The sequence below is a fragment of the Chlorocebus sabaeus genome, chromosome 24, assembly GCF_047675955.1.
Source record: "Chlorocebus sabaeus isolate Y175 chromosome 24, mChlSab1.0.hap1, whole genome shotgun sequence".
NCBI lineage: Eukaryota > Metazoa > Chordata > Mammalia > Primates > Cercopithecidae > Chlorocebus > Chlorocebus sabaeus.
In genome coordinates, this window is record NC_132927.1 from 79,880,328 (window position 1) to 79,897,511 (window position 17,184).

At 43.1% G+C, this 17,184-nt stretch overlaps 1 protein-coding gene across 12 annotated transcripts in view; it reads left to right on the forward strand.

Moving 5' to 3' along the window:
* The window catches only part of MARK3 (microtubule affinity regulating kinase 3), a 114,680-nt gene that overhangs the window by 86,887 nt on the left and 10,609 nt on the right, over nucleotides 1-17,184 (forward strand). For all 12 annotated transcript variants that reach the window (XM_037984596.2, XM_037984599.2, XM_073011341.1 and 9 more), the window contains 2 exons: nucleotides 3,165-3,268; nucleotides 15,276-15,533. In XM_037984596.2, coding sequence (XP_037840524.1) covers nucleotides 3,165-3,268; nucleotides 15,276-15,533 — 362 coding nt within the window. The remainder of the gene's footprint in view (nucleotides 1-3,164; nucleotides 3,269-15,275; nucleotides 15,534-17,184) is intronic.

A 17,184-nucleotide genomic window follows, 5' to 3' on the forward strand; every position in this document is an offset into this window, starting at 1 on the left:
TGGGAGGCCGAGGTGGGCAGATCACTTGAGGTCAGGAGTTCGAGACCAGCCTGGCCAACATGGTGAAATCCCATCCCTTCTAAAAATACAAAAATTAGCCGGGTTTGGTGGTGCGCTCCTATAATCCTAGCTACTCAGGAGGCTGAGGCAAGAGAATTGCTTGAACCCAGGAGGTGGAGGTTGCAGTGAGCTGAGATTGTGTCATTGCGCTCCAGCCTGGGTGACAGAGCAGGACTCCATCTCAAAAAATTAAAAAAATGTCCATAGCTGTGACTTGTTCCTTGCTTTTTAGTTTTTTATTTTGGAAGTTAAATTCATGTGAATCCACATGACAATGATTAACCATTTTAAAGTGGGCGATTTGGTGGCATTTGGTACACTCACAGTATTGTGCAACCAGCACCTCTCTAGTTTCGGAACTTTTTCAGCTCCCCAGAAGGAGCATCTGTTTAGGCTGGGCACAGTGGCTTACCCCTATAATCCCAGCACTTTGGGAGGCTGAGGTGGGAGGATCGCTTGAACCCAAGAATCTGAGATCAGCCTGGGCACCAAAGTGAGACCTCATCTCTACGAAAAAATTTAAAAAGAAAATAGCTGAGCATGATGATGCATACCTGTAGTACCAGCTACTTGAGAGGCTTAGGTGGGAAGATCGTTTCAGCCTAGGAGGTTGAGGCTGCAGTGAATCTTGGTCATACCACCATATTCCAGCCTGAGCAACAGAGCAAGACCCTGTCTTTAAAAAAAAAAAAAAAAAAAAAGGGCATGGTGACTCACACCTGTAATCCCAGCACTTTAGGAGGCCAAAGCAGGCAGATCACAAGGTCTGGCGTTTGAGACCAGCCTGGCCATCATGGTGAAACTCCATTTCTACTAAAAATACAAAAATTATCTAGGCATGGTGGCAGGCGCCTGCAGTCCCAGCTGCTCGGGAGGCTGAGGCAGGAGAATCAATTGAACCCGGGAGGCGGAGGTTATAGTGAGCCAAGATGGCGCCACTGCACTCCAGCCTGGGTGAAAGAGCAAGGCTACATCTCAAAAAAAAAAAAAAAAAAAACAAACACACCTGTATCTCTTAGGTAATCACTTTCCATTCCTCCCTTCCCCTCCCCTCCCCTCCCCTCCCTTCCTCTCCCTTCTCCTCCCCTCCCCTCCCCTCCCCTCATGCCCTGGCAACCACCAGTCTGTGTTCTGTCTCTCTGGATTTGCCTGTTCTGAATATTTTATATAAATAGAATCATTTCACATGTGTCCTTTTGTGTCTGCTTCTTTAACTCAGCGTAATGTTTTCATGATTCATCCAAGTTGTAGCATGTATTTTTTTTCTTTTTTTTTTTTTTTTTTGAGATGGAATTTCACTCCTGTTGCCTAGAGTGCAATGGCACGATCTTGGCTCACTGCAAACTCCACCTCCTGGGTTCAAGCAATTCCCCTGCCTCAGCCTCCTGAGTAGCTGGGATTACAGGCATGCACCACCATGCCTGGCTAATTTTGTGTTTTTAGTAGAGACGGGGTTTCTCCATGTCGGTCAGTCTGGTCTCGAACTCCCGACCTCAGGTGATACACCCACATCAGCCTCCCAAAGTGCTGGGATTACAGGCGTGAGCCACCATGCCCAGCCTGTAGCATGTATTAGTACTTTGTTTCTTTTGGGGGTAATATTCCATTCTGTGTATATGCTACAATTTAACTGTTCATCTGTTAATGGACATTTATATTATTTCCATGTATTTGTTAAAATGAATAATGCTACTGTAAGCAATTGTGTACAAATTTCTATGTGGTCTTATGTTTTAATTTCTTTTTCTTTCTTGGGGAGGAGACAAGATCTCGCTCTGTCACCTAGGCTAGAGTACAATGGTGCAAATACGGCTCATTGCAACTTTGACTTCCCAGACCCAAGAGATCCTCCCACCTCAGCCTCCCAAATAGCCGATACCACAGGCATGCGTCACCATGCCTGGCTTATTTTTTCTGTTTGTTTATTGTGGTAGAGATGAGGTCTCCCTGTGTAGCCCAGCCAGGCTGGTCTCAAACTCCTAGGCTCAAGCAGTCCTGCCGCCTTAGCCTTCCAAAGTGCTGGGATTACAGGCATTAACCGCTGCACCTGGCTGTGTTTTCATTTTTCTCGGGTATATATCTAGGAATAAAATTGTTGAGTCATATGGTAACTCCATGTTTAATTTTTTGGTAAACTGCCGAACAGTTTTCCTCACAACTGTACCATTTTATCCAGTAATAGTGAGAGTCTCTTTTCTTCACATTCTTGCCAACAATTAATAATTATTATTATTTTATTATTTAAAGCTTTCCTAGTAGGCAGGAAGAAGTACCTCATGGTTTTGATTTGCATTTCTTTAATGACCAGTGATATTGGGCATCTTTTCATGTGCTTCTTGGCCATATGTATAGCTTGGTTTTGTTTTGTTTTGTTTTGTTTTGTTTGAGACTGCATTTCACTCTTGTTGCCCAGGCTGGAGTGCAATGGTATGATCTTGGCTCACCACAACCTCCGCCTCCCAGGTTCAAGTTATTCTCCTACTTCAGCCTCCTGAGTAGCTGGGATTACAGGCATATACCACCACGCCCAGCTAATTTTGTATTTTTAGCAGAGACGGGGTTTCTCCATGTTGGTCAGGCTGATCTGGAACTCCTCACCTCAGGAGATCCGCCCATCTTGGCCTCCCAAAGTATTGGGATTACAGGCGTGAGCCACCGCACCCGGCCATTGTATAGCTTTTTTAAAGAAATGTCTATTGAAGGTGCCCATTTTAAAATTAGGTTGTCAGGCTGGGCACCTCGGGAGGTGGAGGCAGGAGAATCACTTGAACCCAGGAGGGGGAGGTTGCAGTGAGCCAAGATGGCACCACTGCATTCCAGCATGGCGACAGAGCAAGACTCCGTCTCAAAAAAAAAAAAAAAGCCAGATATGGTGGCACATGCCTGTATTCCCAGCTACTTGGGAGGCCGTGGTGGGAGGACTGCTTGATCCTGGGAGGCAGAGCCAAGATTGCTCTACTGCACTCCAGCCTGGGTGACAGAGTAAGACCTTGCCTCAAAAAATAAGTAAATAGAAGACTGGTATTCCTATTTATGTAGATAAGTTCATTTTTTGTCATAGTACTGTATTTACCAAATTAAGACAAAAATGCCCTTTTTTATAGAGTAACACAGCATCTGGTGGAATGACACGGCGAAATACTTACGTTTGCAGTGAGAGAACTACAGCTGATAGACACTCAGTGATTCAGAATGGCAAAGAAAACAGGTAGGAAATTCCACCTGTTTGTAAGAAAAGTTGTTTTTCCCAAGAGAAATGGAAGCATGTTGTTTACTGCTTTGTTTCTATAATCATTTCAAATTAAACTGTAAGTATTCTCTGAAGGTAAGTTAAATTTGTATACTAATTTTTAGCAAGATACTAAATTCTTTTTGTTGTCCAGAGCATCATCCTCCTGCCTGGCTGTGTATGATGATTAAAAGGATTGAGTTAAACCCAGGAGGTTTCCTAGAGGAAGTACATAGTAAACTGTGGTTATGTTGTAGAACAGTGAATAAGGAAATGGAGATTGTCTTGTGCACATAGTAATTTGAACAAAAGCTGAAAGTGGGGGAAGATGAAGACCTGAGGCAGAGAGCCACACCTTGGGAGAATGTACAGCACCAGGTAGCATTAAAGGTCCGCAGTTTACCAAAGAGTCCAGATGGCTGAGTGTAAATAGAAACACTGAAAGCCAAGAGAAGTGGAGAGTCCAGGCTACTGAATGCTTTTATTTTGGCTGCATAGCAAGCATATATAGGATGAGCGTGATTTTAAAAAGACAGTGATGTTACATGTCAATAAGGAGAGCATCCTATCATGCACACCATTTTCTTGGGGTTTTGAAATAAGTAGAGTCAGTAAAATGGGATTAGATAGGTCTAGAGACTCTTAGGTGGGGGATTAGTCTTCTGGGTGGAGAGAAAAAAAAGAGAAGTTAGATTGGTAGAGAATAGTTAAATATGCTATACTCTGTTCAGAACAAATTTCCCAGGCTGGCATGGATTTTCCTTCTTTGTTTTTGGAAGAGCAATAAGTGTACATCATTCTTTTAACCTGAACATTGTTTGTATCAGAATTGTTCTGACATTTACTTTCTGCTGTTACAGTGTAAGGTTCTGTTCCTAACCTATGTTTGATCTCGTTAGTCAAACGAAATGTTTGATCTCATTAGTCAAACGAAATGTTTGATCACTACATTTTATGATAGCCTAATCAAAAATCAAAAATTCTTTCCTCCTTCATCCTTAGTACCAAATTGCTTATTGCTTCCCTGTTCCATAGGCCACTTAGGATTGAGTTGATATGAGGAGTAACATTTGTTCTGTAAGATTATGGTTATTATTCGTTGAATTTTTAGCAATATTTACATTCTCTTGTTCTCTTTTCTGACTCGTGTGTGTGTGTGTTTTAACATTGTCTTTTTTCTTATGATTAAAAACTGTTAAGAACTTGAGTATAGCAGCTGGGGTAGTTTACAGATAATGATTGGTATAGGTATTTCTTTTGTTGTTGTTGTTGTCAAGACAGAGTCTCGCTCTGTCGCCCAGGCTGGAGTGCAGTGGCGCCATCTTGGCTCACTGCAAGCTCCGCCTCCCGGGTTCATGCCACTCTCCTGCCTCAACCTCCTGAGTAGCTGGGACTATAGGGTCCTGCCACCACACCCGGCTAATTTTTTGTAGTTTTAGTAGAGATGGAGTTTCACCATGTTAGCCAGGATAGTCTCAATCTCCTGACCTCATATTCTTCCCGCCTGAGCCTCCCAAAGTGCTGGGATTACAGGCGTGAGCCACTGCATCCGGCCAGGTATTTCTTAATAGTAGTCTACTCTCTGGTAGATTTGTATTATAGTTCAGTTCTTAACTCTCAAATTTCTTCTAGTTCAAAAGTGACTTAATAGAAAATATCAATGGAAGACTTAATTAGAAGTTTCTGATGTTATAGATTTTATTCTACAGGACTACAGAAATGTTGTTTTGTGGTCAGGCGCAGTGACTCACACCTGTAATCGCAGCACTTAGGGAGGCCAAGGTGGGTGGATCACTTGAGGTCAGGAGTTCAAGACCAGCCTGGCCAACATAGTTGAAACCCCGTCTCTACTAAAAATATAAAAATTAATCATATGTGGTGGTAGGCGCCTATAGTCCTAGCTACTAGGGAGACTGAGGCAGGAGAATTACTTGAACCCGGGAGGCAGAGTTTGCAGTGAGCTGAGATCATGCCACTGCAATCCAGCCTGGGTGACAGAGCAAGACTTGTGTCAAAAAAAAAAAAAAAAAAGGTGGTTTCATTACCTTTACTATTTCTAAATTCTGAAAGTGCACTACCCAGCTCCTTCTGAACTTTAGGATATGTGACTCTGAGGTGCAGAGTCAGTCTCCCCAAGGGTGTTAAGTAAGACTAAGATCTGCTCTCTGCTCCCATCCTGTGCTATATGTAGCATCATACACCAGGCACATGCATATATGCCTGTGTCTTCTGATTCTCTTTTCCTAAAATCTTTTTTTTCACTCTTTGGAAATAGTATTTAAGACTTCTTTAATTTCTTTGGCATCATTTCCTTTCTGCATTCCCCCTGGAGACAAGTGCCTTGTTGGGGCCGACTCTTTCATATCCTGACCTGTCTCATTGCTTCTCTTAGCATCAGTCATTGAAATACTTTGCTTTTGAAGGTGTCGTCTTTCTCTTTAGCCAAAGAGAGTCTCAGCGCCAAACCTTAAAAGACAGGGCCGGCCGGGCGCGGTGGCTCAAGCCTGTAATCCCAGCAATTTGGGAGGCCGAGACGGGCGGATCACGAGGTCAGGAGATCGAGACCATCCTGGCCTACACGGTGAAACCCTGTCTCTACTAAAAAATACAAAAAACTAGCCGGGCGAGGTGGCGGGCGCCTGTAGTCCCAGCTACTCGGGAGGCTGAGGCAGGAGAATGGCGTGAACCCGGGAGGCGGAGCTTGCAGTGAGCTGAGATCCGGCCACTGCACTCCAGCCTGGGCGACAGAGTGAGACTCCGTCTCAAAAAAAAAAAAAAAAAAAAAAGACAGGGCCCGTTGTTTTAATAATATTTGTATTTTCCTTTCCTATCTTATAAATGAATTAAAAGACTGGAAAATTATTAGGTTTGACACCTTTAGTTAAGGCACTAAATGTGACAACGTTCCCTTAAAATTGATGCTTGAGTCTTCAGTGAGATACAATTGGCTTTCCCTGCACAGATGACTTCTTTGGCAAATTGTTCCTTTTCCCTCTCTTCACCCACCCATGTATCTTATTTCTTCACTAATTTAAAATATGGGTGAGCTGCAGGATGCCTGGACCTATGTTAACTTCTGAAACAAATACGTTAAGTTCCAATTTTAGCCTTAAATATTTTCGACTGTTTTCTTCTTTATATGAGTGTTCATACAGAATTTCAACATGAGAATAATGATGGCTGATTTTTTTAAAACTGTGTAAAGGTTTAAACCAAAGACTCCACATAACTTAAGCCCTTACTACCTTCAAAATCCTACTGTAAACAGGATATTTTAAAGGCTTACTAAATGCAAGGCTTTTTCTCTTGTCATAGGCAATATAATTATTTTTATTTTTTATTTATTTATTTTTTTTGAGATGGTGTCTCGCTCTGTCGCCCAGGCTGGAGTGCAGTGGCGTGATCTCGGCTCACTGCAAGCTCCGCCTCCCGGGTTCACGCCATTCTCCTGCCTCAGCCTCCCAAGTAGCTGGGACTACAGGCGCCCGCCACCTCGCCCGGCTAGTTTTTTGTATTTTTAGTAGAGACAGGGTTTCACTGTGTTAGCGGGGATGGTCTCGATCTCCTGACCTCGTGATCCACCCACCTCGGCCTCCCAAAGTGCTGGGATTACAGGCGTGAACCACCACGCCCGGCCATAATTAATTTTAATAGCTTTTTTCTTTTGAAAATTAGTTTTATTAATTGGTTCTTACTAGGTCAGTCTTTGTTTTATCAGCTTTCCTGTGGGAACAAGAAAGTTAATGATGTGGGGAGCATAGGTTAAGGCCAGTTGTTACTTTGGCACAAACACCTGTGAGTAGTTTTCTAAGACTGGTTTTGAACTGGTCGTGCTGAAGGCCAGCCTACTTCCTGCTGTAATTATTCTGCCTTCTGATGTTATTCTCGAAAAGTGGCCAGATTCTAGGCATGACTAATGGTTGGTGTAAACTAGGCATGAGAAGATTTTATTACACCTCAATTGTATGATTCTATCATGATGGTATAGGTTTGCAGTGAGTCTTAAACCACATAGCACTGACTCATAGCGAGTGCTAAACCTAATCTCTCAAGTTAATAACGTTGCTAAACAACCTACATAGCAGAGATACTCTGCTCCTACCATTTCATATGCTTTAGATACCTGGACAACACTGTTTAGACTGCCTCATTGAAAGACCCTGAAGAAGTGACATGATGATGTTACAGTAATACAAACAGAATCAATCTTTCTTTTTTTTTATTTTTTTATTTTTTTGCGATGTAGTCTCGCTCTTTTACCCAGGCTAGAGTGCAATGGCACAATCTCAGGTCACTGCAACCTCTGTCTCCCAGGTTCATGCAGTTCTTCTGCCTCAGCCTCCCAAGTAGCTGGGATTACAGGCACACACCACCACACCTGGCTGATCTTTGTATTTTTAATAGAAATGGGGTTTCACTAGGCCAGGCTGGTCTCAAACTCCTGACTTCAAGTGATCCACCTGCCTTGGCCTCTCAAAGTGCTGTGATTACAGGCGTGAGCCACTGCTCCAGGCCCAGAATCTTTTCAATTAAGTTTTAGATATTGGATATTATTGTAAAGTTTCAAAATTGGGAAGTGGCTTTATTATTTTATCCACTTACCCTGCATCAAGCCACATAGAGATTGAGCAGAGAAGGATTGAGGACACTTAGCGTATATATCTTTGGACTACATATAGAAGTTGCTTTTCTTAGGCCGGGTGCGGTGGCTCACACCTGTAATCCCAGCAATTTGGGAGGCTGAGGCAGGTGGATCACGAGGTCAGGAGATCAAGACCATCCTGGCCAACATGGTAAAACCCTGTCTAAAAATTAGCTGGGCGTGATGGCATGCGCCTGTGGTCCCAGCTGCTTGGGAAGCTGAGGCAGGAGAATCACTTGAACCCGGGAGGCAGAGGTTGCAGTGAGCCGAGATAGCGCCACTGCACTCCAGCCTGGCAATAGAGCGAGACTCCGTCTCAAAAACTAAAAAAAGAGCTGAACGCAATGGCTCATGCCTGTAATCCCAGCACTTTGGGAAGCCGAATCGGGCAGATCACCTGAGGTCAGGAGTTCGAGACCAGCCTGACCAACATGGAGAAACCCCATCTCTACTAAAAATACAAAAAAAAAAAATTAGCGAGGCATGGTGGCACATGCCTATAATCCCAGCTACTCGGGAGGCTGAGGCAGGAGAATCATTTGAACCCAGAAGGCAGAGGTTGCAGTGAGCCGAGATTTCACCATTGCACTTGCACTCCAGCCTGGGCAATAAGAGCAAAACCCCATCTCAAAAAAAGAAAGGCTGTTTTTTTGTTTGTTTGTTTGTTTTTTGTTTGTTTGTTTTTTGTTTTTTAAGGGATGGAGTCTTGCAGTGTTGCCCAGGCTGCAGTGCCATGGCTAGTCACAGACATAATCATAGTGTACCGTAGCCTCAAACTCCTGGGCTCAAATGATCTTCCTGCATTGACCTCTTGAGCAGCTGGGACTGTAGGCGTGGACCACCACACCTGGCTAATTTTTTATTTTTTGTAGAGATTAAGTCTTCCTATGTTACCAAGGCTGGTCTCAAATTCCTGGCCTCAAGGGATCCTCCCGTCTCTGCCTTCCAAAATGCTAGGTTTACAGGCATGAGCCTTCATGCCTGCCCTTGGACTGTATTTTTAATTCTGCTTTTGCCCAATCTCTGAGTGTGCTTTTAATCAGCAGCCAATACATTTCTTATCAGAATGTTCTGATAGGGGCTAGAGGTCATACCAACAAGTTCAAAGTGCCTATCCTTTAGTAACCTTAAGTGGATTAATGTTTTAGAAAAGATAGTCAAGACTGGGCACAGTGGCTCACAAGACCTGTCATCCCAGCACTTTGGGAGGCCTAGATAGGAAGATCACTTGAGGCCGGGAGTTCAAGACCGGCCTGGGCAAAGCAGCTTGAGACCCCGATCTGTATAAAAATATATATTTTTTAATTTTAAAAGATAGTCATGAATACGAAACAGTTGGGTAGATTAATAGGAACTCAACTTCATGCAACTTGAATTTTAAGAAAAATATTGCTATTTCTGTCAATTAAGGTTTAAATGTAGACCAGGCATGGTGGCTCATGCCACCATGTAATCCCAGCACTTTGGGAGGCCATGACAGGAGGATTGTTTGAACCCAGGAGTTCAAGACCAGCCTGGGCAATATGGTAAAATCCCATCTCTACCAAAAATACAAAAAAATTAGCTGGGTGCCAGGCGCAGTGGCTCACACCTGTAATCCCAGCACTTTGGGAGGCCGAGGCAGGTGGATCACCTGGGTCGGGAGTTTGAGACCAGCCTGGCCAACATGGTAAAACCCCATCTCTACTAAAAATATACAAATTAGCCGGGTGTGGTGTTGCACGCCTGTAGTCCCAGCTCTTTGGGAGGCTGAGGCAGGAGGATGGTTTGAGCCTGGGAGGCGGAGGTTGCAGTGAGCTGAAATCACACCTTTGTATTCCAGCCTGGACGGTAGAGCCAGACCCTGTCTCAAAAAAATAAAACTAAATTAATGTAATACAGCTACTATGAACCCATAAAAACTGTAAAAAAAAATTTTAATTATAAAAGAAATGTAATACTGCTACTGTTTTGCTTATGTAAATTGTGGGCTAGATTAGGAAATAAAACTATCATTTTTAACACTTTCCTGGGGGGAAATATTATTCGAATTTCATAACAATTAACTTGATGACCTTTTAGAATATATATGTAGACCATTGTGATGTTGGGGCTGCCTGTTGTAAATAGGATTTTTGTGAGCTTGATTGTACAAAGTTGAAATTTCCAAACATCTTACTGAGTTTACTGTTTCCTTATGGGTGTTAGGCCTACTGTAGAAGTCAGAAAAAATCTGTTTTGTTGCTTGCTTTGTGAAACTCATGATGTGACATGGATTAAATTTCTAAAAAGTTTAATTGCCTTTAAAATTAATATGTCAAAAAGTTTATTTGTTTATTTTTATTTTATTTTATTTATTTGTTTATTTTTATTTTTTTTTATTTTTTTGAGACGGAGTCTTGCTTTTTCGCCCAGGCTGGAGTGCAGTGGCCGGATCTCAGCTCACTGCAAGCTCCGCCTCCCGGGTTCTCTCTCTCTCTCTCTATCACCCAGACTGGAGTTCGGTAGCATGATCTCGGTTCACTGCAGCCACCACCCCCGGGTTTAAACGATTCTCCTGCGTCAGCCTCCTGAGTAGCTGGGATTACAGAGGCCCACCACCACACCCAACTGATTTTTTTTTTTTTTTTTTTTTTTTTTTTTTTTTTTTTTTTTTGAGACGGAGTCTCGCTCTATCGCCCAGGCTGGTATGCAGTGTCCGGATCTCAGCTCACTGCAAGCTCCGCCTCCCAGGTTTACGCCATTCTCCTGCCTCAGCCTCCCAAGTAGCTGGGACTACAGGCGCCCGCCACCACGCCTGGCTAGTTTTTTGTATTTTGTTAGTAGAGATGGGGTTTCACCGTGTTAGCCAGGATGGTCTCGATCTCCTGACCTCGTGATCCGCCCGTCTCGGCCTCCCAAAGTGCTGGGATTACAGACTTGAGCCACCATTCCCGGCCAATTTTTGTATTTTTAGTAGAGTGGGTTTTCTCCATGTTGGCCAGGCTGGTCTCGAATTACTGGCCTCAAGTAATCCACCCGCCTCAGCTTCCCAAAGTGCTGGGATTACAGGTGTGGGCCACCACACCTGGCCTCGAGTTAATAATTTGTAATCCCAGCACTTTGGGAGGCCAAAGCCGGCGGATTGCCTAAGCTCTGGAGTTCCAGACCAGCCTGGGCCATGACGAAACCCCGTCTCTACAAAAGAAAAAACCATTTTGTTAATTTATAATGAGAAAATAAACTTACATTTCCTTCTGAGGTCTCTAGAGGATCCATTTTTTTGCTGCAAAGCATCTGTCCACATCCTCTTACCATGTTTGTATGCCTTAAAGATCTAGCTTGGCCTGTCAGCGGTGTGCTTCATTGGGAATCGATGCCGCACACTCCTGCCTGCAAGCTGACTAAAAGCCTTTTCCTTCTCCAAAGACTTTGGGACCATTTGTATTCACCAGGGAAAGGGTCAAACCACTCCTGCCTCTTCTTCCCCTGCTTTTCTTGGCGCATCTACTGAAACTAGTTACTAATTTGGGCAAAAAAAAAGTCAACAGCTGGAGGTAGAGTGTATTGACCCTAGACTCACCCTGAAAGGTAAGGGCATAAGAGATAGTTGTATTTAGCTGTATCTTGTTAGAAAAATACATTTGTGTGTGTTCATGTGTACGTGTGTCTGTACACATGTACAAGAAACAACTGAGCATTTCTTTAAAAACCTTAGTCAGTTAGAACTGTCTCTGTTGCAGGTGACAGAAAACCCAGTCTAAACAGGCTTTAATATAAAAAGGCTGTTAGTTCATATAACTAAAAAAAGTCTAGGGCTAGAGTTAGGATCCATCTGCTTCTGCCTCCTTGGTGGTAGTTCCATGATTGGGCTCAGCACCATCAGACATAGCTTTTTCTCGCACACAGCTGTGCTCAAGCGGAAGCCCTTAGGTTGTCTCCTTGATCTGTGTGGGACCTAGAGTTGCCTCCACCAAAGCAAAATGTGAATATTGTTGCTACAGGAAAAGAATGGATACTGAGTGGCAGAAATATGAAACTCAATAAATACAAAACTGAATAAATGTCTTTATAAGACTTTTGTTTCCAGTTCTTCTCAGACTGTATAAATTCTCCCAAGTCAGAGGGTGGAATTCTCAAACAAAAATGTAGGGACAGAACCAGGCACAGTGGCTTAGAAGGCCTATAATCCCAGCACTTTGGGAGGCCGAGGCAGAAGGATCACTTGAACCCAGGAGGTCGAGACCAGCCTAGGCATCATAGTGAGACACCACCATCTCTACAAAAATACTTAAAAATTAGCCAGGCATAGTGGCGCACTCCTGTGGCTGAGATAGGAGGATCGCTTGACCCCAGGAGGTTGAGGCTGCAGCAAGCTGTGATAGTGCCACTGCACTCTAGCCTGGGTGAATAGAGCAAGACCCTGTCTCCAAAAATAAAAATTTTGATAAAAATGTTTTAATTCAGGGACAAGCAGTTCTTCTTGATTTTAAAGACCTTTCTCCCTCATGTTGGGGCTCTCAGAATTCCAGTTGCTAATTGATTAATCTTCTCTGTTAGGAGAACGTTTATTGAATACCTGCCCTGCTAGGCTTTCTGCTTACACTGGTGGGGGGCACATTGACAAGATTTCGGGCTGTGTTTTCAGGGACTTCAGCAGAGAAGGGTCACTAGGATACAATGTGGCGTGCATGAGCTAAAAACAGAAGTGATTTAACTCTCAGAGGGAAAGTAGATCAGATAAGACATCATGGAGATGATGACCTCTGGTTCATTTTTGAAGAGTGAATTAAAAAATTGCAGCCCTCCATACCGAGAGAATAACTCCTGCAAACATTTTCTGACCAACGGACCACACATCATCAGGAAGGCCAGAAAGTTGAGTTCCAGGAGGGAATGATAGAAGGCAAAGCCTAGAGAAATGGCAGGGGCCAGACTTCAGGGGCCTGGGGATGTTTACTTGCATTCCGAGTCGAGGAGACTGAACTTTATGCCAAAGACTTGGTGTTCTGTAGAAGTTTGAGCAGATGAGTGACAAGGTCTGGTTTATATGTTAAGAAGTTCTCAGCTGTAAGGTGAATAGATTGGAGGTGTTGGGGCAAAGGCAGGCGGCCCAGTGAAGACAAGGAGTAAGGCTTTATACTGTGGCCTTGGCGGTAGATGTGGAGCAGATGGGCCACCTGAAGGGCTACTAGGAAGTTGACACCAACAAGATGTGGTTAGTCTAGGTATGGGGAGTGAGGGAAAGGAAGAACTTGACAGTTTCCAGGTTTGAATCCCTCCAGAGGATTTCTGCAGAAAGACATTGGAAGAGCTGTATTCCTACTTACCCTTAAAGGAAAGAAACGGCCCTTGAATTCCAAGGACATGATTACTGAGCTGGAATTCCAAATAATGTGTCCCAGTGAGACTGCTATGGATAGTTTTGTCCGGTAACTGTGTGTGTTAGGTGAAACTGCAGATTTCCAGCCACTCTGTCTTACCGTATCTGTAAACAGTTAATTTGCTCTGATGAATTTGCCCATCTTGGAGAAGGGGGCTCTGCTGACTGTTTTTTATCTTGGAGTAAATGTCCTTTGAGTAGGAAGGTTCTAGACTATATTGTTAAAACAACATTAGAAGGCTGGGTGTGGTGGCTTATGCCTGTAATCCCAGCACTTTGGGAGGCCAAGGCAGGTGTATCGTTTGAGCCCAGGAGTTCAAGACCAGCCTGGGGAACATGGCAAAACTGTGACTACTAAAAATACAAAATGAACCAGGCATGGTGGAGTGCGCCTGTATTCCCAGCCACTTAGGAAGCTGAGGTGGGAGAACCACCTGAGCCCAGGAAGTTGAGGCTGCATGTTGAGGAAGTAAAGTTGAGGAAGTGAGCCATGATCGTACCACTGCGCTGCAGCTAGGTGACAGCAAAAAACCCTGTCTCAAAAAAACACCAAACAACATAGGATACTCTGTTATATAAAAGCTAGTTCCTATACCTATAGTCTTATTAATTCATTTAAAATAGTGTGGGCCGGGTGTGGTGGCTCATGCCTGTAATCCCAACACTTCGGAAGGCCAAGGCAGGAGGATCGCTTGAAGCCATGAATTTAAGACCAGCCTGGGCAATATAGCGGGACCCTGTCTCTACAAAAAAAAAAAGTAAATAAAAAATAAAATATGTCAGTGTGTTTTGGGAACAGATTGAGAGCATAGCATGCTCATATTATATATTCATTTTACCACTTAGATTTGAATTGAGGCATCTCTTAGAATAGGTTTTATTTTGTGCATACCGTCAGAGGACATTGTCCCTCTCATAGAAACGGATATTCAAACATGTGATCTGCTATTTTCTTTTAAGGTAATACATTTTTATGATTACTGTTTGGAAAAAAAAAAAAAAGGCAACTATAGGTTAGCAGTTGCTCCAGAATCTCCAAAACAAGCTTAGGAGATTTTTATTCTTTACCAAAAATGCGATGGCTTGGGAGGAAGGTGTGTGCATTACACACAGGTTGCTCTGTGGTCACTGCTCCTTCATACTGTGTTTCTGCCTCTGCCTGAACCCAAACCCCTCCCAGCCTGACAGAAATGTTCGCTTACGCAGCTAGCCCTGCCTCAGTTTGTACATCTACCTGTCGGCTGAGACATCAGAAGCCGATGTCCATGTCAGCCTCTGGGCACCCCAAGATGATGTTACCTCCAATAGACAGTGAAGGAGATAACTTCAAGGCTATGTAAGAAAAATGCACATTCTTTTTGAAACTAATGTGTACCCACTGCTTCTTAATTTTGTGCTGTGGATTTTATAGTCTGAGATTTTGTTACAGTTGTCCACAAGGTGTCCTTCCTCTATGTGATTTTAGTTAAGCACATCTTGTGTCATGATGTCCTCGGTTGTGTGTGTGTGTCTTCGTGCCTTTGCATACTACAAAGTGTATATAAGAAGTTCCTGCTCCTCCCAAGTTGCTTTCAGCATGTGTAATTTTATACATATACCATTTGTGTACTTCCAAAACTTTTTAGTTGCCTGTTCTTCAGTTACACCTGCATATCCTTTCTTTCTTTCGTATTGGCACAGTTCTCTGTATGTAAGCAATTTGAGAGGGAAGCAAAGGGGAGAAGTTTGAGTTAGCTGTTCTCTGTCCTAGAATTTCCCTGCATTAATCTTGTCCTTGAAAATATATATAATACTGGTCCCTTAAACTCCATGAGGCTTTGTCTCATTATGTATTGTTCTTTTGGTACCCTTTCCCACTTAACTTTTGCTCCTAAGTCCTATAAAATACCCCTTGAATCTGGATTTATTATACCCAATTTTCTCCACTGTGTATAAAAGTTATATTGTGACTGTAAATTTTTGTATATCATGTTCTGAGAGCTTCTTACTTTCTGATCTCATAGCACTATTCCTGATCAGAGAACTCCAGTCGCTTCAACACACAGTATTAGCAGTGCAGCCACCCCGGATCGAATCCGCTTCCCAAGAGGCACTGCCAGTCGTAGCACTTTCCACGGCCAGCCCCGGGAACGGCGAACCGCGACATACAATGGCCCTCCTGCCTCTCCCAGCCTGTCCCATGAAGCCACACCATTGTCCCAGACTCGAAGCCGAGGCTCCACTAATCTCTTTAGTAAATTAACTTCAAAACTCACAAGGAGGTAAGTGCTAGGTGCTGGTTGTTTTGGAGTGAACACGTCGAGCAAAAGGAAAGATGTCTTTTTTGTGTGAAGTCACCGCTGCCTGGATGCTTTTCAGTCTGCCTTCAACTCATGGTTTTCTGGTTTTATATATATCTAACTTTATACTTTAAAACCTTGAAAGTAGAAATTGTAGAGCTCAGAGTCTTCATAACACTAAAAGTTAACTAGCATTTAGGAGGTTTTTGTTACTGTTCTTTAATTATTGTTCCTTTTGCTCACATGTCTGTCTGCATGGCATGTTCGTTGTAGTTAAGCAGGCAGACCTCGAGTTCTGGTGCGGGTGGGGGGCTGGTACTCTGTAATAACCAGCAGGAAAGACCATGCGTGTCTTTCATAATCATCTCCAGCCGTGGGGGAAAGAGACAACTCCTCTTTTCTCGCTTAATTGTTGTTGAGGGGCAGTAAATTTCTTAGAGTCCAAATCTTGAAAGTTTCTCTCTCAGTCTTAGTAATTTATATTGAGAGTAAGGTAATGTCCTTAAATGGTACAGTTTTGGAGATAAAATCTCTGGTTTATTATCAAAAAATAGTAAGTTATTATTATTATTATTATTATTATTATTATTAAATGCTGCTTGATTCTTGGCTGGTGGTCCTGGAAATTTTTTAAACTGTTCCATGTGTCTAGAAGGCTAGCATTTGGGGCCTCAGTAAACTTTCAGGGGTCCTTTGAGATAACTTCATTTCCATAACTTTGTCACCTGTTACAAAAGCCTAGAAATATTGGCTGCTTCAAGAGGAAAAAGAAAGGATACCACTTTGAACCATAAACAAATAGTGAAAGGTACCTTTCCAAGAAGGAATCCAGGAAACCCAAGAGCCCCTGCAGTTTCAGGACATCCTAGGGGAAATTTTTTTAAATTAAGTCTAGCTGTGGATCAGTCTGTCTGTGGTATCCTGCAGGTTTGCCTGGGACAGACCCTTTTGTTTGTCATCTGTAGCTTACCGGACAGCAGTAGGAGTCCTTGCCAGGTGTGAAATGATCAGTGTCCTCCTCTGTTTTTCTGCATTCCCTATGGCGTATAGCCTGTTACTTTATTTCACTCCATCTCCATTATTTAAACTAAGCTAAATATAATTTTATATTCAATTATCTGAAACTTCCGTGAGTCACATTAAAGTCTGATCTACCTATTATTAGGACATGGAGTAGATTAGGTAGTATTCCTTTTTTTTTTTTTTTTTTTTTTTTTGAGATGAAGTCTCACTGTCGCCAAGGCTGGAGTGCAGTGGTGCAATATTGGCTAACTTCAACCTCTGCCTAGATTAGGGAGGATTTCTGAATCCATTAGCATTAACTAGAAGTCAGATGGGTCAGAAGGTTTCTTTTTTTTCTTCTTCTTCTTTTTTTTTTTTTTTTTTTTTTTTTTGATATTTTTAGTAGAGACAGGGTTTCACCGTGTTGGTCAGACTAGTCTCGAACTCCTGACTTCGTGATCCACCTGCCTCAGCCTCCCAAATGCTGGGATTACAGGCATGAGCCACCACACCCAGCCCAGAAGGTTTCTATTTACCCTCTTACTCACTTCTTAGCCCCTTTATTAAGCCACCTCATTTTAGGCTGGGCAAAACAGAATGAGTCAAAGAGCTTTGCCAGGTTTGGGGCACC